At 43.1% G+C, this 21,782-nt stretch overlaps 1 protein-coding gene across 16 annotated transcripts in view; it reads left to right on the forward strand.

The window, feature by feature from the left end:
• The window catches only part of LOC121552405 (MAP/microtubule affinity-regulating kinase 3), a 103,296-nt gene that overhangs the window by 38,402 nt on the left and 43,112 nt on the right, over positions 1-21,782 (forward strand). For all 16 annotated transcript variants that reach the window (XR_005997190.2, XM_041865321.2, XM_041865322.2 and 13 more), the window contains exon 4: positions 13,328-13,376. Coding sequence is in view for 15 of the 16 variants with exons in the window: in XM_041865321.2 (XP_041721255.1) it covers positions 13,328-13,376 (49 nt within the window). In the remaining variant the exon portion in view is untranslated. The remainder of the gene's footprint in view (positions 1-13,327; positions 13,377-21,782) is intronic.

The raw sequence follows: 21,782 nt of genomic DNA on the forward strand, positions 1-21,782 counted from the left end.
GTGTGTGTGTTTCAGGGAAATGGAGAGCGTTCCTCGTGTGTGTGTGTGTCCATCCGTGTGTGACAAAAATGAGAATAGTGTGTGTGTGTGTGTGTGTACCTGTCTTGAGCAGATTTTCAGGTTTTCATGTGTAATGCTGACACATGAACTGTGTGTTCAGTGCTATCTGTACTGTTCTGCCACTTACTTCTGTGGGAGTTTGATAGGGGAACGTACTCGCACCCCCTCCCTCTCCCTCCCTCTCTCTCTCTCTCCCTGGCTCGATCCCTCGCTCCATCCCTCTTTCCCAGGAATTGTCATCCCCATCTCTATTCCAGGAAAAGAGAGCTGCCACGAATCATCTAACCTCGCTCACACAGATAAGCCGCCGGTTAATACATTGAAGTGCAACCTTGGAGCAGTGCGTGTGTCTGTGTCTGTGTGTGTGGGGGAGGGGTTGTGTCTGTGTGTTGTATAAAAATAAAAATGGTGAAGGTGTGTGTCTGTGTGTACTTCACGGCTGGACTCGCAGGCAGGTAGGGAACAGTGAACTCCTTATAGTCCCTACTCCCAAGACTTTAGACCCTACTAATTTAAGACTTTAGTCACTACTCCCAATCTAACTTCAGACTTTAGTCACTACTCCCAATCTAACTTCAGACTTTAGTCCCTAATCCCAATCTAACTTCAGACTTTAGTCACTACTCCCAATCTAACTTCAGACTTTAGTCACTACTCCCAATCTAACTTCAGACTTTAGTCCCTAATCCCAATCTAACTTCAGACTTTAGTCACTACTCCCAATCTAACTTCAGACTTTAGTCCCTAATCCCAATCTAACTTCAGACTTTAGTCACTACTCCCAATCTAATTTAAGACCTCAGTCCCCAATCACAATCTAGACCGTGTGTGGGTGTATTTGTGTGTCGCTTTTCTCAAAAACGTTTGCATGAGGGTAACTGAAATTCCCCTCCTCATCCAAAGGAGACAAGTTAAAACACTTGGCAGGGAAACATTCCCCGCGCGCACACTGTCATCTGAAAACCCAAAGGGTGTCTGTCTTCGTCTGGAACCCTAAAGTGTGTGCGTTCACGTCTGGCTGCTTTCTATTGGGGTTTGTGTGTGTGTGTGTGTGTGAGAGTGATTAAAACTTCATGATTACTGCTGACTGTGGGAAGGCTGCCCTGAGCGGCCCTCTCCCCGTAGCGTGGCATCTCCCTCGGCATCTCTCCCTCATCCCAACAGTCTAAACTGGCTTCCTGTCCTCATCTCCTCTCCCTCATCCCAACAGTCTAAACTGGCTTCCTGTCCTCATCTCCTCTCCCTCATCCCAACAGTCTAAACTGTCTTCCTGTCCTCATCTCCTCTCCCTCATCCCAACAGTCTAAACTGGCTTCCTGTCCTCATCTCCTCTCCCTCATCCCAACAGTCTAAACGGGCTCCTCTCCTCATCTCCTCTCCCTCATCCCAACAGTCTAAACTGGCTTCCAGTCCTCAACTCCTCTCCCTCATCCCAACAGTCTAAACTGGCTTCCTCTCCTTGTGTCCTCTCCCTCATCCCAACAGTCTAAACGGGCTCCTCTCCTCATCTCCTCTCCCTCATCCCAACAGTCTAAACTGGCTTCCTCTCCTTGTGTCCTCTCCTTCATCTGCATTGATCTGAAATGACATGATTAGGGCTGTGACGGTGTTGGAATTTGAGGTTACAGTAATTGGCCAGGCCAATGTACACAGTCTTTTGGCCCATATCAGACTCAAAAGAAACATGTGGCTTTTCTCTGCAACTTTACTATTACCATCACACTTCTTTATTATTCAAGTTATTACCTCAAAATATTAGTAAAGTATACAAATTAAGAAATGTCAGGTTGGAGATGAATTCTGAAAAAATACAGATTCCAATTTTGACACCCTAAACCATTCACACCAAGTCCGATGTGTTTTCCCCTCCACTTTACCAAACAATTCTCATAACGTCACCAATGCTGCTGCGGTCATTCTCTGTGGCAATATGTTGTTCAAAGTGGCTAAAGAGAACACAGGAATTAGGGAAAAAATATATACATATATACGACTGGGAAAAACTAATATGCTACTGAAAGTATTAGGATACAGTGGGGAAAAAAAGTATTTAGTCAGCCACCAATTGTGCAAGTTCTCCCACTTAAAAAGATGAGAGAGGCCTGTAATTTTCATCATAGGTACACGTCAACTATGACAGACAAATTGAGAGAAAGAAAATCCAGAAAATCACATTGTAGGATTTGTAATGAATTTATTTGCAAATTATGGTGAAAATAAGTATTTGGTCACCTACAAACAAGCAAGATTTCTGGCTCTCACAGACCTGTAACTTCTTCTTTAAGATGCTCCTCTGTCCTCCACTCGTTACCTGTATTAATGGCACCTGTTTGAATTTGTTATCAGTATAAAAGACACCTGTCCACAACCTCAAACAGTCACACTCCAAACTCCACTATGGCCAAGACCAAAGAGCTGTCAAAGGACACCAGAAACAAAATTGTAGACCTGCACCAGGCTGGGAAGACTGAATCTGCAATAGGTAAGCAGCTTGGTTTGAAGAAATCAACTGCGGGAGCAATTATTAGGAAATGGAAGACATACAAGACCACTGATAATCTCCCTCGATCTGGGGCTCCACGCAAGATCTCACCCCCGTGGGGTCAAAATGATCACAAGAACGGTGAGCAAAAATCCCAGAACCACACGGGGGGGACCTAGTGAATGACCTGCAGAGAGCTGGGACCAAAGTAACAAAGCCTACCATCAGTAACACACTACGCCGCCAGGGACTCAAATCCTGCAGTGCCATACGTGTCCCCCTGCTTAAGCCAGTACATGTCCAGGCCCGTTTGCTAGAGTGCATTTGGATGATCCAGAAGAGGATGTCATATGGTCAGATGAAACCAAAATAGAACTTTTTGGTAAAAACTCAACTCGTCGTGTTTGGAGGACAAAGAATGCTGAGTTGCATCCAAAGAACACCATACCTACTGTGAAGCATGGGGGTGGAAACATCATGCTTTGGGGCTGTTTTTCTGCAAAGGGACCAGGACGACTGATCCGTGTAAAGGAAAGAATTAATGGGGCCATGTATCGTGAGATTTTGAGTGAAAACCTCCTTCCATCAGCAAGGGCATTGAAGATGAAACGTGGCTGGGTCTTTCAGCATGACAATGATCCCAAACACACTGCCCGGGCAACGAAGGAGTGTCTTCGTAAGAAGCATTTGAAGGTCCTGGAGTGGCCTAGCCAGTCTCCAGATCTCAACCCCATAGAAAATCTTTGGAGGGAGTTGAAAGTCCGTGTTGCCCAGCGACAGCCCCAAAACATCACTGCTCTAGAGGAGATCTGCATGGAGGAATGGGCCAAAATACCAGCAACAGTGTGTGAAAACCTTGTGAAGACTTACAGAAAACGTTTGACCTGTGTCATTGCCAACAAAGGGTATATAACAAAGTATTGAGAAACTTTTGTTATTGACCAAATACTTATTTTCCACCATAATTTGCAAATAAATTCATTAAAAATCCTACAATGTGATTTTCTGGATTTTTTTTCTTCTCAATTTGTCTGTCATAGTTGACGTGTACCTGTGATGAAAATTACAGGCCTCTCTCATATTTCTAAGTGGGAGAACTTGCACAATTTTTGGCTGACTAAATACTTTTTTGCCCCACTGTAAATGCTATGCATCCTAAAGGATACATCATGAAAGGATCTTGGCTACGTTTCATTCAGATGCACCCCATTTAATAAGAGAGGAAACGCTGCCTGCAGCGCATCTCACTCAGACACATAAGCAAATCTTTGTCCTTTCCCAAAAACATATTAAAAACCTTGCCTTAAGCGTTAAATCCTTTTTTGTAGGATATCAAAAAAATAGTCTACATTATAGGATAATGCTAAATCAATGTAGCCTATGATATAAATTGAGGAGGAACGTTTTAAGGTGGATATATAGAGAGACAGCTGTGACAGGCATGAAGATGAAACTGACAACCGTTAGAAAACAGATGCTTATGTTGACACTACATTTTAATTTGAGTAAGTGCTTTATCAAAGTATGTGCAACCACTTATTGATAAGGGATCTTTTCGGGTTGCCTATAGCACAAGTGGTCGGCCAGGCTTAATATATAGCCTAATATATAGGCTATACGAATGATGCATTAAAATATTCATTAACTTCTAACACATCTCTCTGTCTTCTTCACTGTTCCCGTCTTGCACAATTCACGCTCCACTGGCAACTCCACTGGTCCATCTCTTCCCCCTCTCTCTAGCTCTGGAATGAGTAGCCTATATATAGCCAATGAACAGCAGTATAGTTTGAAACTTATTTCGAGCAATTTAAATAAAATAAAATAAACGGAATAGGCCTTGGCCTATTGGAGAAGAGAAGCATCGATGGATCCTCTTGCTGAATGGATATAAAATAGGCTACAGCGTTCGCAATGAACTGGCAAGGAGTTTTGAATTTAGCTTATTTTCACATACGAAAAGACGCGAAAATTAAACCTGTTCCGAATAAATAATTGACAGATGATGGCAGGATGATATTTGGCAGTTGGTGTGAACGGCGTCATAAACAAGACGTGCTTGTAATATTATTTTTTCTTCGTAATTATTATTCGGACGAAAATAATGGCCTTGGTGAGAAAGGGCCTTTACTGAAGATTTTACTACATTAAAGAGTTTGATTCTTATTAAAGAGAGAGTCCCGACAGATTACTTTAGGAAACTTTCTAAATAACATTATAGGTCTATAGAAAGAATCAGCGAACTCACACATGTACACCCCTGTAAAAGGATCCGTCAATCAAAGCCACCAGCTAATGTTAGACACAAGCAAATATTTATCCTTTCCTTAAAAGGTATTAATAAACCTAGGTCTACCTTAGGCTCTCTGAAAGTAGGCTGTAAGATAAAGAATTGACAAGGAAAGTATGAAGAGGAGAGAGACAGCTATGCGACAGTATGAAGATGAAATTGTCAATCATTAAAATAGAAACAAATACACGCAACATGTCCATACCCTATTTATCAGCGTTCATTACTCTATAAATTAAGAAAAGATTCCATATCAAATGATACCATGCCATGTTGGACAGGATTGGTGCATTGTCCATTTGACACAACGTTAGCGCATTATAGACCTCAGAGCCAGAAGAATTCATGAATAGTCAGACACATCCAACCAGTTTTTTTAAAAGAAGACCGATTTGTGTTTATTTATTTACTAGGAAGTAATGAAAATGTGCCTTGGATAAAAGAAAGTCCACACGTCAAACAAAGTGCCATAGCCTATAGGCTAGTGCTTCTACATCTCTGTGCATCTAGCAGATTCGCTGCAAGAGCATCAAACAACAGTTGGAAAGATGAGGAGTAGACAGTTAGCAAAACAGTTGCTTATAATCATTAGTACACACTCCCGCTATTAGTTTATCTACATGAAAATAAAGTTATACAAATATATATCTATATATTGTGTGTGTGTGTGTGTGTGTGTGTGTGTGTGTGTGTGTATACACACACACACACACACACACACACAGTACCAGTCAAAAGTTTGGAGATGCCTACTCATTCCAGGGTTTTTCTTTATTTTTTTACTATTTTCTACATTGTAGAATAATAGTGAAGATAGCAAAACTATGAAATAACACATATGGAATCATGTAGTAACCAAAAAAGTGTTAAACAAATATATTTTATATTTGAGATTCTTCAAAGTAGCCACCCTTTGCCTTGATGACAACTTTGCACGCTCTTGGCATTCTCTCAACCAGCTTCATGAGGTAGTCACCTGGAATGCATTTCAATTAACAGGTGTGCCTTGTTAAAAGTTAATTTGTAGAATTGTTTTCCTTCTTAATGCGTTTGAGCCAATCAGTTGTGTTGTGACAAGGTAGGGTTGGTATACAGAAGATAGCCCTATTTGGTAAAAGACCAAGCCTATATTATGGCAAGAACAGCTCAAATAAGCAAAGAGAAACGACAGACCATCATTACTTTAAGACATGAAGGTCAGTCAATATGGAACGTTTCAAGAACTTTTAACGTTTCTTCAAGTGCAGTCGCAAAAACCATCAAGCGCTATGATGAAACTGGGACTCATGAGGACCGCCACAGGAATGGAAGACCCAGAGTTACCTCTGCTGCATAGGATAAGTTCATTAGAGTTACCAGCCTCAGAAATTGCACCCCAAATAAATGCTTCACAGAGTTCAAGTAACATACACATCTCAACATCAACTGTTCAGAGGGGACTGTGTGAATCAGGCCTTCATGGTCGAATTGCTGCAAAGAAACCACTACTAAAGGACACCAATAAGAAGAAGAGACCTGCTTGGGCCAAGAAACATGAGCAATGGACATTAGACCGGTGGAAATGTGTCCTTTGGTCTGGAGTCCAAATTGGAGATTTTTGGTTCCAACCGCCGTGTCTTTGTGAGACGCGGTGTTGATGAGCGGATGATCTCCTCGTGTATTTCCCACCGTAAAGCATGGAGGAGGAGGTGTTATGGTGTGAGGGTGCTTTGCTGGTTTGGGCTTAGTGGGACTATAATTTTTTATTCAACAGGACAATGACCCAACACACCTCCAGGCTGTGTAAGGGCTATTTGACCAAGCAGGAGTGTGATGGAGTGCTGCATCAAGATGACCTGGCTTCCACAATCCCCCGACCTCAACCCACTTTGCGAGTCGGACCGCAGAGTGAATGAATGCCAAGAGTGTGCAAAGCTGTCATCAAGGCAAAGGGTGGCTATTTGAAGAATCTCAAATATAAAATATATTTTTATTTGTTTAACACTTTTTTGGTTACTACATGATTCCATATGTGTTATTTCATAGTTTTGATGTCTTCAATCTTATTCTACAATGTAGAAAATAGTAAAAATAAAGAAAAACCCTTGAATGAGTTGGTGTGTCCAAAGTTTATATATATATAAGTAAAATGAATGTGGGCCTATTTAAACACATTTGACAGTTATTTTATTTTATTTTCATGGCGGTCTTCATCCAAAACTGTCAGTTAAATGGTTATTCAATAGATACGATGAGCGAAAGCAAAATGGCGGATGCCTAGCGATTTACTGTAGCTCTAGCTTGCTCTTATTTCCTTCAGTGCACATAAAATAAATTAAATGGAGAGGGAGCCACTGCTGTTGAGATCTCTTTCCCATATATGTGGCAGGCACAGTCAGTCAGTCCATCTGTCAGACAGTCCGTCGGTCACTCACACTGTCAGTCAGTCAATCAGTGAAACAGTCAGTCTGTCACACTGTCTAGCAGTCAGTCTGCCAGCATCATGCAATATCCCACAGTCTTATAGGTAGTCAACCATCTCATCCAAGACAGAGATTGAGTTGTCAAAACAGGCTGTCACTCAGTCAGTCAGCCAGTCAGTTCTTCTGTCAGTCCGGTAGGTCGGAGCACGTCCACCACGCCACCTTTGCCTCCTTCGAAAGGTGACAGTCTCTACACTTGTCACACTATCTTTTCTCTCTCTCTCTCTCTCTCTCTCTCTCTCTCTCTCTCTCTCTCTCTCTCTCTCTCTCTCTCTCTCTCTCTCTCTCTCCTCTCCTCTCTCCCTCTCTCTCTCTCCCCTCTCTCTCTCTCTCTCCCTCTCTCTCTCTCTCTCCCTCTCTCTCTCTCTCCCCTCTCTCTCTCTCTCTCCCCCTCTCTCTCTTCCCCTCTCTCTCTCTCTCTCTCTCTCTCCCCCTCCTCTCTCCCTTTCTTTACCCCTCTCTCACTAACACCACCAGATTTAGAGCCCAACACCAGATTTAGAGCCCAATGACCCTCAAAGCCTTTGAGGGGGTTGAATAAGACACCATTGATGAGGAGATACTGTTACCTCTTCATGTTCAAAGCCATTGGCCAGGGGTAGCTGGCAGCTAAATTTAGCCTTTTACACCCCGTCATTTCCCTGGTCTACTGTACCTGGTCTGAGCACGGTGTACATTACTCTATGTTCAGAATGACCCTCCCGTGTACAGTAACCCTGGGTCATGTTCATTAGGGCAGGCAATGGAAAACTTTTTTAAACACTTGCAATGGAAAATGAATATTAGCATTTCTTATTGGACCAGTCCATGTAGTCTCTTTCTTTTCCAGTCTCTTTTCTTCCGTTTGGTGCCTAATCAACACGACCCAGGTGATTTAGTCTAGGCAGGGAGATCTCCAAACTCCATGGACATCTATGTATTCTCATTTGTGTTTTAAAACCATGTCTTTATCACATATATGTTGCTGAAGTTCTGAGTTCCTACTGTACCAGGAAGTACATTCTGGTTAAATGGTGTCCTCTGTCTGGTGGAATAAAGTTGATATACACCACCATCTCTTATTCGCTAGGGTGTGTTTCAATGCTCCAGGGGCCACATTCATATGTTTTCACATTAGATGTGGCCGTATGGACCGAGAATGATCACTGGTAAGACGATGCTAGAAGAAAGGGGTGCCATGCTATGTGAACCCATTCTTTGTACGTGTGTTTGTGTGTGTGTGTGTCAAATCACATTTTTATTTGTCACATACACGTGTTTAGCAGATGTTATAGCGGGTGTAGTGAAATGCGTGTGTGTGTGTGTGTCAGTGAAGATGTGTGTTTGTTTGCACAATGGTGTGCACATGCTTTAGTGGTTGTGTTGGTGGAGTCAGAGCACTCAAAAAGACAGGGCAATCAGGAGTCATGGCACATGGCACACACACACACACACACACACACACACACAGTTTTGTATTGCTATCCTTGTGGGGACCAAATAATTTATTCCCATCTAAAATCCTATTTTCCCTAATCCCTAACCCTAAGCCTTATCTTAACCCCAAACCCCTAACCCTAAAACTAACTGTAACCCCTAACCCTAACCTTAGTTCTAACCTGAACCCTAATTGTAAACTTAACCCTAAACCTAACCCCTAAGCCTAAAATAGCAATATTCCTTGTGGGGACGTGGGAAATGTCCCCACTTGTCAACATTTTCCTTGTTTTTCTATCCCTGTGAGGACTTCTGGTCCCCACAAGTACACTTAAACACGTCCACAGACACACACACACACACACACACACACACACACATGCTTACTTGATACATATAACATACTATTATAACACACAAGAACATACACTTAGGCCTACATTCACATACTGGCTACTTTATGACTACTTTATGATTCACTGCGCTGAGTGTTCAGCCTCTATTGAGGCCTGAAGATAGTGCAAGGGAGGGAGAAGATGGAGGGAGTGGAGAGGGAGGGAGAAGATGGAGGGAGTGGAGAGGGAGGGAGAAGATGGAGGGAGTGGAGATGGAGGGAGAAGATGGAGGGAGTGGAGATGGAGGGAGAAGATGGAGGGAGTGGAGAGGGAGGGAATGGAGAGGGAGGGAGAAGATGGAGGGAGTGGAGATGGAGGGAGAAGATGGAGGGGGTGGAGAGGGAGGGAGAAGATGGAGGGAGTGGAGATGGAGGGAGAAGATGGAGGGAGTGGAGATGGAGGGAGAAGATGGAGGGGGTGGAGAGGGAGGGAGAAGATGGAGGGAGTGGAGAGGGAGGGAGAAGATGGAGGGAGTGGAGAGGGAGGGAGAAGATGGAGGAGTGGAGAGGGAGGGAGAAGATGGAGGGAGTGGAGAGGGAGGGAGAAGATGGAGGGAGAGGGAGGGAGAAGATGGAGGGAGTGGAGAGGGAGGGAATGGAGAGGGAGGGAGAAGATGGGGGAGGGAGAAGATGGAGGGAGTGGAGAGGGAGGGAGTGGAGAGGGAGGGAGAAGATGGAGGGAGAGGGAGGGAGAAGATGGAGGGAGTGGAGAGGGAGGGAATGGAGAGGGAGGGAGAAGATGAGGGAGGGAGAAGATGGAGGGAGTGGAGAGGGAGGGAGTGGAGAGGGAGGGAGAAGATGGAGGGAGAGGAGAGGGAGGGAGAAGATGGAGGGAGTGGAGAGGGAGGGAGAAGATAAAGGGAGTGGAGAGGGAGGGAGAAGATGGAGGGAGTGGAGAGGGAGGGAGTGGAGAGGGAGGGAGAAGATAAAGGGAGTGGAGAGGGAGGGAATGGAGAGGGAGGGAGTGGAGAGGGAGGGAGAAGATAAAGGGAGTGGAGAGGGAGGGAGAAGATAAAGGGAGTGGAGAGGGAGGGAGAAGATAAAGGGAGTGGAGAGGGAGGGAGAAGATGGAGGGAGTGGAGAGGGAGGGAGTGGAGAGGGAGGGAGTGGAGAGGGAGGGAATGGAGAGGGAGGGAGTGGAGAGGGAGGGAGAAGATGGAGGGAGTGGAGAGGGAGGGAATGGAGAGGGAGGGAAAAGTTGCGGCGAAAGAGCGATGGATAGATATAAAGAGAGTCACATAGAAGACGAGCAAAGTGGTATGCAGCTGGACACAAAGACTGCAAAGGACAGAGGGAGGAAGAGGAAGGATTCATTGGCCAAGTGAGTCAGCTTAGTTTGAAAGCAGCTAACAACACCAGGGTTGTGGGTTGACTGGGTTCAATGCCTGTACTTACTGTGGGTCCTCTCAAGTCATGTTAGGCCTTACAAGGTAATGTAACGTAATGTACGGTAAAGTAATTTTAAGTTAGAATTCAATTGGGGTCAAATAACATGGAATGTACTCCCATGTGAAATGCACAAACAGACTGACTGAGTGATTTCTCTATGTACTTGTTCTTCAGTCCTTTCCCGGGTTCATTAGGCTAATGTGTCGTTTGAAGCTGGGCTCCACTGACGTAGAAATGGAGACCGAGGGAGAGGGCAAGGGAGAGAGGCAGATACATTGCCTTCAGAAAGTATTCTCACCACTTTTACTTTTTCCACATTTTGTTGTTTTACAAAGTGGGATTAAAATTGATTTAATTGTCATTTTTTTGTCAACTTTCTACACAACATACTCTGTCAAAGTGGAAAAAAACATTTTAACATCTATTAAATAATTATGAAAAATAACACTAATATCTTGATTAGATAGATATTCAACCCCCTGAGTCAATACATGTTAGAATCACCTTTGGCAGCGGTTACAGCTGTGAGTCTTTCTGGGTAAGTCTCTAAGAGCTTTGCACACCTGGATTGTACAATACTTTCACATTATTATTTTTTAAATTCTTCAAGCTCGACCAAGTTGGTTGTTGATCATTAACAGACAGACATTTTCAAGTCTTGCCATATATTTTCAAGTAGATTTAAGTCAAAACTGTTAGTAGGCCACTCAGGAATATTCACTGTTGTCATGGTAAGCAACTCCAGTGTATGTTTGGCCTTGTTGTAGGTTATTGTCCTGCAGAAAGGTGAATTTGTCTCCCAGTGTCTGTTGGAAAGTAGATTGAACCAAGTTTTTGTCTAGGATTTTGCCTGTGCTTAGCTCTATTCAGTTAATTTTCATCATAAACTCCCTAGTCCTTGCCGATGACAAGCATACCCATAACATGATGCAGCCATCACCAAGCTTGAAAATATGAAGAGTGGTACTCAATGATGTGTTGTGTTGGATTTTCCCCAAACATAACGCTTTGTATTCAGGGCATAAAGTTCATTTCTTTGCCACATTCTTTGCTGTTTTACTTAAGTGCCTTATTGCAAACAGGATGCATGTTTTGGAATATTCTTTATTTTGTACAGGCATCCTTCTGTTGTTGTTGATCCATCCTAGTTTTTTTCCTATCACAGCCATTCAACTCTGTAACTGTTTTAATGTCACCATTGGCCTCATGGTGAAATCTCTGACCTTCCTCTCCGGCAACTGAGTTAACACTAGAACCGCCATAGGCCAACGGCCATTGACGTTTGATTTTGTCAATTTAAAAAAATCTGCCAGAAATAAGCTTTGTCCTGCTCCTTCCCCTCCTTCCCTGTAATGATGACTTTGTGTTAGGCCTATTTATCAGCAGCAAATAATTTTACCACGTGCCTTGCGGGTTGATACCATTCTCTTTTATGTTTTGCTTTGTAAAAATAAGCTGTTACTGGACTGTTTTATTTGCTGTAACTCTATTACTAATCAAATGTATCGTAAGGGAAATGAAAACATGCCTTTAGAATAATGCAAATCATATCCTTGACTCTATCCAAGTTGATGAGCGGTAAACAAACGATGCCAGTCAGCCTGCACAGCCGGCCCATCAAAACTACACCTAAACTATACCCAAACTCATTTCACATATAATAAGAGTTAGCCTATAGACAAGATTAAATTGACTATCTGATGAGTGACAATTATTAGGCCTATCAGTTGTCAAATTGTACATGAAGAGATGGGCGCATGTTGTAAATGACAGATGCAGGGAAAGGAGCATCACTATATCAAATTCTCCTTCGGAGTCACATGCAGGTAAAACATTTTGATTTCTATATAGTATCAGAAAGAGCATATTCTGCCGTTTCTATGACACTTTCCTTTGTCAAATAACTCTCAAAATGCAGCTCTATTTCCAAATGTCACTTTTTCCAGTAATATCCGTGCTGTCCATGCATTCAGCACATGACCACTCAGCATTGCTCTGGCTACTATTAAAATATGCTACTCTGTTGTCAATGGAAGAATGGGCGATAGAAAGCAGATAGAAACTGATAATGGTGCATGTGACTTCAATGAACTGAATGATGAGGAGGGTGAAGAGGATGATTGAATTTAGAACAATAGTGAGGGAAGGAGGGAAAGGGGGAGGGAGTAAATGAAAATAGGGAGGGGCAAAGAAAGGCAGAGGAAGAGTTTAGCTTCCCAGAAAGGCAGAGGAAGAGTTTAGCTTCCCAGAAAGGCAGAGGAAGACTTTAGCTTCCCAGAAAGGCAGAGGAAGACTTTAGCTTCCCAGAAAGGCAGAGGAAGACTTTAGCTTCCCAGAAAGGCAGAGGAAGACTTTAGCTTCCCAGAAAGGCAGAGGAAGACTTTAGCTTCCCAGAAAGGCAGAGGAAGAGTTGAGCTTCCCAGAAAGGCAGAGGAAGAGTTTAGCTTCCCAGAAAGGCAGAGGAAGAGTTTTGCTTCCCAGAAAGTCATAGTCTGGGATAGTTGGAAGGCTCTCTCTCTCGCTCTCTTTTGTTCATGTGGAAGTAGCTTGTGGGAAGTGTGTGTGTGATTGTTTTTGGGGCGGTACGAGGGCGAGAGAGACTTGAAGTTACCAATAACAATAAGAGAAGTCATATGTGTTTGTGTTGTGAGACTATGTGTGGAAACCTGTAGTAAAGTACGTACTTTAGTTTTAGTGTCCAATATTGGCCTGTATACTGTCCCTCTCACAACCAGAGAATGTAACCAGCGACGTTTCTGTTCTTCTAAGTATCTGGAGGAGAGAAAATGTCTCACTTCTTCTAAATGTCCTTTCTTTTCTCTATCTGTCTTCAGCTCTTCAGGGAAGTCCGAATAATGAAGATTCTAAACCATCCAAACATTGGTAAGTGTTTCACTGACATACTGACTTACGTCTTGTTGGGGAAAGTTAGGGCTGCACGATATGATTTTTGTACCAAATATTGCGATTTATAGGTCAAAACACATGGGTAAACTGTTGGACTTTTATGGTTGGAATACAGTGGAGCACTTGGAATGCAGTTTTGTTTGACATGACAACGAATGAAAAAGTAAGGGAAGAGATGGTTTTAACTGAGTAAGAACCAAAGTGTTGGTCAGTGTTTCCCTTTGGACCCTAATTGGATTGAAATATATGGGTACTGGCAGGGGCTCAACTTTGGTTTTAGAAGTGGGGGGGACATACATTAAAAAACAAAAAAATCCAGTCAGATAAACACTCCAAACAGCCTACCCGACTGCTCGGAGGCGTCCGCATGGTCCTAAAGCACACCGTTGCCTCGTTTTGTATCACATTCCAATGATAAAACTGGGGGGGACAAAAATGCAATTTCAGAATGTGGGGGGGGACATGTCTCCCCATCCCCAGTGAAAGTTGCGCCCCTGGGTACAGGTAACTGCCAAAATAATGGAAACACTTGAGTAAATGAGGGACACAAAGTATATTGAAAGCAGGTGCTTCCACACAGGTGTGGTACCTGAGTTAATTAAACAATTAACATCTCATCATGCTTAGGGTCATGTATAAAAATGTTGGGCAGGCCATTATTTTGGCTACCACGGCTATAGCCCCCATAGGATGACAATGCCCCCATCCACAAGGCACGAGTGGTCACTGAATTGTTTGATGAGCATGAAAACAATGTAAACCATATGCCGTGGCCGTCTGTCACCAGATCACAACCCAATTTAACTCTTATGGGAGATTCTGGAGTGGCACCTGAGACAGCGTTTTCCACTACCATTAGTAAAACACCAAATGATGGAATTTCTCGTGGAAGAATGGTGTTGCATACTTCCGATTTAGTTCCAGACACTTGTAGAATCTATGCCAAGGTGCATTGAAGCTGTTCTGGCTCGTGGTGGCCCAATGCCTTTATTTTGGCAGTTACCTGTGCATTCAGACAAAGATGTTAGAATATTCTTCACCTTTATACCTGATTTAAGAACAAGCTGTTGCACAAACAACGCTGATATAATCCACCACTGGTACAAGCCTGTATTAGAGCAAAGGTTTGCTAGCAAGATTTGGCCTATCTAAGTGGCCAGCTAGCTAAGTAGCGATTAGCATTAGGGGCTAAAACAAAACATTTTTGCACATTAGCAGCTTGCTAAGACCAACTACCGTAAAACTTCAATTAAATAGCCGCCTGCCCCTTTTAATAGCCGGGCAACGGAACACATTTCAGCACATAAACACCTGTTTCAAATAAACAGCAGGTCTAAATGAATTGTTTACGAGGTTACCATGAATTACCATTAATTGTTTACGAAGTTTAATGTTTGATTTGTTACATTAAATAATTCAGTAATGGCTCAGACAAAATGATGGCAATCATCCGTTTTTATCGCCAGTAAGAAACTGATAGCCATTGGCTGCTAACAGCTGAGAACTGCTAGCTAACTGGCAAGCACAAAAACAGTCAACAACTTCGGGAGTACTGAACTATGGTTGTGCAGATCTTGTCATACTCGTATTTCTAATCACAATTCATACTCATAATCGGATTTACTCACGATCGAAAAACCCGGAAGTGTGCTTTAAATGCCAGTAAAGCCTTTACCTCAAGTGCACATTACCGAGTTATCACTCAAAGCACATCATTATGTCCCTTCACTCATTCACACACATTGTAAAACGACCCTGACAGATGAAAATGCACATGATTGACTTACTTACCCCTATTCAATTATGAACAAAATAGGCTAATAAATAGCCTAATGCATGGCTGGCTGCTACTGCCTGCATTTATTCCAGACAGATTTAGATGAAGGTAGAATAATTAACTTGCCCCGTATATTGTTTCACTTTCGAGAGGAGCAAAACTTTTCTCTCCCGACACTGTGTTTGTACAATCAAAATAAACTATTTACATTTGTCATTTTATTTTCTAATGATCTGTCGCTCGGTAACATGCCTGGGAGAGAAGAAATAACAGCAAGCACGACATCACGACATAACGACAGACATCGTCAGCAATGGAATAAATATATGGACAGACTAAGTAGGCCTACTAAACAACAAGTAGACCGACTAAAACAACCATATGGCCTCAGCCAAGTAGACAGACTAAAACAACCATATGGCCTCAGCCAAGTAGACAGACTAAAACAACCATATGGCCTCAGCCAAGTAGACAGACTAAAACAACCATATGGCCTCAGCCAAGTAGACAGACTAAAACAACCATATGGCCTCAGCCAAGTAGACCGACTAAAACAACCAAATGGCCTCAGCCAAGTAGACAGACTAAAACAACCATATGGGCTCAGCCAAGTCAACAGGAATTAACTAGATTGAACAACAATGACTAGCTACTGATTCTGATTTATACACGTTTGGAAAAGGGGAGACTTGTGCCCTGAGACGAGTGACTGACTGTGAGTGAGCGAGCGTGTGTGAGTGTGAGTGAGTGAGTGAATGAAAGAGTGAAACAGAGCCATGCGTGTGTCTGTCTGGGGAAATGAGAGCAGTGGGAGAGTGGCTTGTTCTAATCCAATCGTTGCAGCAGGCTCAACCGATACCCCGCCCCATTTCTTTACATACAGAAGAACTAGCCAATAGTTGTTTAGAGCACACAGCGCTTCACACTGTTTGAGTGAAAGAGAGATGTGTGCTGGCAGCTGAAGATTACTTTTTTCTTATCACGGATAATTACAAAAAATACTTGTCATAATCGTGGGGGGCTTGGTGTGTGTGGGATTGGGAAGCGGCCAAAAGAGGAGGGACTGAGAAATAACTCTTGTCAACTTGAGCAATATCTTGTGGTATGGAGTTGATTTCAGTTCGGTCCGATTCGGGATATGAATTGAAATTCAATAAAATACTGGCACAAACAGAAAATGTAAACACAAAGCAGACTCTTCATCATTTTGAGGCATGAACAGCATTATGCTAACTAGCTATCAACAGTAGCCTAAGGAGCAGTAGCTTCCTAACTTTACATAAATGTGAGTAACTCTTGCTAATTAGTTTAGCAAGTACGCTTGGGCGGTATACCGTATACCGGGGTATTTGGAAAAAGCCACGGGATAGTTTTTCAATACCGTTGAAACTATTTATTTGAAGTTTTTTTATTTTAAATGTTGAATATTTGTAGCTACTTCTTAAATACCTGCAGTCAACTTGTGCAATACGTTAGGAGATAAAGAAGATTGCATTCTTCATTTTGCATTCTTCATTATGCAATTTACCGGTAGTGCCCAGTCACGTGGTGTTTGTTTACAAGCACACAACCACGGGAGACCGGAGCCTTTTGAGTTACTCACCGTTGTGCCAGGTGATCTAGTTACCGAATGAAATTCCCAACTAAATGTTTGCCAGCTAGAAATCTTATAACTCCTAAGTTAACTGTCTAAAATGTGCTAAATGCTCTGCAGTTGTGCATTTGGTTTGCTAATTTAATAGGTAATTAGCTATCTAGCTAAGTGGATAGGTTCTTCCAAAATCAAACATTCACTTCGTAACAGCAGAGAATCCCCTCCTGGATCAAGAGCCTTGCTGTCTAATATTAGTTTTGTGCGTGCAGCAAACTGTGAGTAGCATTTTTGAGTTACTTCTATAGTTTAGATCAGAGACTGTATAAAATGTTCAATGTGCTCGTTAGCGTTTAGTTAGCATTCTCTATGGGATTTTACATGTAATTCTTAGCATTGCTAACCTTCGGATTACATAGTATCAGTGGTATTTGAAAAGAGTGCCCCATGTGTTCAGTACCGGTATTACCAAATATCCCGGTATGGCACAAGGTCGGTATGAAGGTATGACAATCTGGATACCGCCCAAGCCTATTAGGAAGCTTTGTGAAATGTGAATAACTTTAGCTAACTAGCTTAGCAAGCTAATATACATGTGAATAACTCTAGCTAGCTAACCCTGCAATCTAATTTAGTTAAATGACTAGCTAGAGTAATTCAACAAAGTTAACTTGCAGGGCTAGCTAGCTAGAGTTATTCACATTTATATTAGCTTGCTAATCTAGTTAGTTCGAGTTATTCACATTTAAGTATGTGAATAAATGCAAATAACTCTAGCTAGCTAGCCCTGCAAGCTTACTTAGTTGAATTAATCTAGCTAGCTAGCTAACTTAGTTTGCTAGCTAGCTAGATTAATTCAACTAAGTTAGCTTGCAGGGTTAGCTAGCTAGAGTTATTCGCAGTGTAAATATCTGTAGGTACAGTAGCTAACCAACTACTTAGTTTACTGTAGGGCAAAACAATTAACACATTTAGCTACTGCTCTTATTCTCTTTTTTAAATTAAATTCAATTAAAAATACTTTATCCCACAAGGCCAAGGGGCAATTATGTAGGCAGGATTGCAGATACGTAAAAACAACATACAGTACATGAACATATGACGGTTTAATGCCTCCAAATATTCACGAGGTGCTTCCAGTTTGTTTACATCTCCGGTTTTACACTTTCCAGGCATATTTTAAGAATGTGGAAATGGTCCATTCACTTTCAATTAGAAATTTCTTTAATCTCTTGAATGAATGGGCTCATTACCAGTAAGAATGGCAGCTGCCGTCCTTTCCTCTGCGCTCTTCCCCTCCTCCCTTGTCCCATGTTCGGGAATTCCACTCCTGAGTGGTGAAATTGTGACACTCCCATCCCCCAACTTTATTCTAATCCCAGGGTCGGAAATCCCCCCCTTATTTTCCCAGACTGTTCCCATTTTCTCTCTCTTTCTCTCTCACACACACACACAAACACAGACACAGACACACACACAGCAACCTTTTTCCTGGGGGTACAAAAGCCCGTTTGTGTCACTCTTTGTGTCTTTAAGCCCTGGCGATCATCTAGCAGGTCCCTCCTCTGCTCCCCCTCTCTGTCATCTAGTGATGATGGCATCTACATGTGCCCCACAACCACAACACACATCACAATACACACACCACAACACAAACACACCACAACACACAGACACCACGACACACAGACACAATGTGCGTGTGCGCGTGTGTGTGTGTGTGTGTGTGAGCGAGCGAGCGAGAGAATGGGAACAGTCTGGGAAAATAAGGGAGGAATTCCTACCCAGGGAGTAAAAAAGTTGGGGAATGAGAATGTCACCACTCTAAAAAAAGATGGCGTCGTACTGGATGTCTGCTGTTTTGCAAGCTCCGACCCAACTTTGGTATTTTGTGATTCTTTTGGCGTTTACTTTTACTTGAATTTCACAATTAATCCGCCATCATTTCTTACAGCCAACAATAACTTTTGAACATCAAATCGGCAGTTACTTACCTCAATTCCGGCTTCAACTTCGACTCATCTGCCCTGGGCTCTTTCCCACCTAAAATGAAGAGTCATGAAACGAGCAAAAAAAAAAAAAGGACAATATAGGAATAAGGTGGAATATTACATGTCCATTAACCTATTAAGGATCGGACCCTTTTTTTCCCTTTTCAAACCCAAATCTAACTGCCTGTAGCTCAGGACCTGAAGCAAGGATATGCATATTCTTGATACCATTTGAAAGGAAACACTTTGAAGGTTGTGGAAATGTGAAATTAATGTAGGAGAATATAACACATTAGATCTGGTAAAAGATAATACAAACAGAAAAACATGCGTTTACTTTTGTTTTTTTTCTTCCATCTTTGAAATGCAAGAGAAAGGCCACAATATAATATTGCAGTTTAGGCGCAATTTAGATTATGGCGACTAGATGGCAGAAGTGTGTATGCAAAGGTTCAGATTGATCCAGTGAAGCATTGCAATACTGGACTATTTTGTATCAAGTCTGCCCAAATGTGCCGAATTGGTCAATTCATACATTTTCAAGTACATAACTAAAGAGAACATACAGAAATTATATGGTAATACAAAATGTAAGTTTACACACTCCCAGGAATGTCATACATGATGGATCATTATCTTATACACTAACTTTCACACATCTAGATGGCCGGGGGTGGGTGTGGAGCCAGAGACAGCAGGGGTTCAAACTGTAGAACCCAGTTCCTACATTTGAATATAAAAATTATCAAACAAAACTATGCTACATTTTATCTCTGGGACCCTTAGGATGACAAATCAGAGCAAGATTACTGAATGTAAGTACATTATTTACCTTCAGAGGTGAATGTATCAAACCAGTTGCCATGATACGTTTTTTGTTGTGGTGCACTCTCCCCAAACAATAGCATGGTATTTTTCCACTGTGATAGCTACTGTAAATTGGACAGTGCAGTTAGATTAACAAGAATGTAAGCTTTCTGCCCATATAAGACATGTCTGGAAAGTTTGCTGTTACTTACAACAGTCATGCTAATCACATTAGCGCACGTTAGCTCAACCGTCCCGTATACGGAACACCGATCCTGTAGAGGTTAAGGATTACAAAGGAAGACCCAGACATGATCTGCCCAACGATGCCTCTCTACCAGACAAACTTTAATGCACGCTTCGACAATAACAACATCGTGCCGGGTGTGAGGCCCGTCTGGGTGATCTCGCTCTCTGAGGCCGACGTGAGTAAGGTCTTTAATCAGGTCAACACCTTCAAGACCGTGGTGCCCGACTGTATTCCAGGGTGCTTTATCAGAGCATGCGCAGAACAGCTGGCAGGTATATTAACTGACATTTTCAACCTCTCCTTGTCCCAGTCTGTAATCCCCACGTTTTAAGGTGACCACCATCATTCCTGTTCCCAAGAACTCTAAGACTTCATGCCACAATGACTTCCACCCTGTAATACTCACATCTGTAATTATATAGTGCTTTGAGAGGCTGGCACACATCAACTCTATCATCCCAAAAACCCTAGACACACACCAAGTTGCATACCGCCCCAACAGATCCATAGACAACGCAATCTAAATCTTACCCACCTAGAAAAGAGGAATACCTATGTGAGAATGCTGTTCATTGACTACAGCTCAGCGTTCAACACCATAGTCCCCTCCAAGCTCGTCACCAAGCTTAGGACCCTGGGACTGAACACCTCCCTCTGCAACTGGATCCTGGACTTCCTGACGGGCCGATCCCAGGTGGTGAGGGTAGGCAGCATCACCTCGGCCACGCTGACCCTCAACACTGGGGCCCCACAGGGGTGTGTGCTTAGTCCCCTCTTGTACTTCCTGTTCACCCACGACTGCGTGGCTACGCATTACTCCAACACCATCATCAAGTTTGCTGATGACATGACGGTGGTAGGCCTGATCACCGGTGACGATGAGACAGCCTACAGGGAGGAGGGTCCGTGACCTAGCAGTGTGGTGCCGGAACAACAACTTCCCCCTCAACGTCAGTAAGACCAAGGAGCTGATTGTGGACTATAAGAAACGGGTGGCAAGCCCCCATCCACACTGACGGGACTGCAGAGCTTCAATTTCAAAGGATTTAAAATGGTCCAAACACACGCGCACAGTCGTGAAGAAGAATATCCTTACACATGTCTTTGGGTTATCGAGATGTTTGAGGATGCAGTGTAGGCCCATGTTGACAGCGTCATCCATAGATCAGTGATGGTTTTGAGATGGGACAGTACCAGGTGCGCAAATGTTTTCATGATGGTGAGTGCTACAGGTCTGTAGTCGTTCAGGCAGGACACCTTTTAGTTTTTTCGGGACTGGAACAATGATGGAGGATTTGAAACAGGCAGGAACCGTGTATTGCTCTAGTGACTGGTTGAAATATGTCCGTGAAAATATGGGCGAGCTGGTCAGCGCAGTGCTTAAATGTGGCTGGAGAGACCTTCTCCGGGCCGGCAGCCTTCTTGGTGTTCTGTTTCCTAAAGAGTCTGTTGACCTCTTGCTGTGTGATGACCAGGGGTGGGGGCTTCCTGGGATGGTAGAGGAGAGAGGTGCCTGGAGAGGAAGGGTAAGGGGTCGTCTGCCATTGGGGGAGCTTTTGGTTTGTAGTTGGTCATTTGTTTTAGTCCTTTCCAGACAGACAAGCAGTCGTTGCTGTAGCCTGACTTTGTACTGCTTCCTTAATTTCGAAGTGTAGCTTTTGGGTGGTCTAAATCCGAAGGCACATGGTTGGCGATCGTCTGGTTAGGCCTGGGGGAGGAGACAGTTGCCCTTTTTTGCTTATCTTCTGCTGACCCACTTTCTCACTCCCTCGCTCCACGAAGCCAGGTAGGTCAGTGCAGAGGGAGGAAGAGAGGGAGGGTGATGAAGAGAGAGACTGATGGAGACAGACTGAAGGAGAGAGCAAGACAGAGGGAGAGATAAAAGACTAAATGAAACAGACCGTGAAACAGGGAGCGCGAGAGAATCGAGGGAGTCAGACTGAAGAAGACTGAGGGGAAGAGAGAC

Source organism: Coregonus clupeaformis, chromosome 36 (assembly GCF_020615455.1).
Source record: "Coregonus clupeaformis isolate EN_2021a chromosome 36, ASM2061545v1, whole genome shotgun sequence".
Classification (NCBI taxonomy): Eukaryota; Metazoa; Chordata; class Actinopteri; order Salmoniformes; family Salmonidae; genus Coregonus; species Coregonus clupeaformis.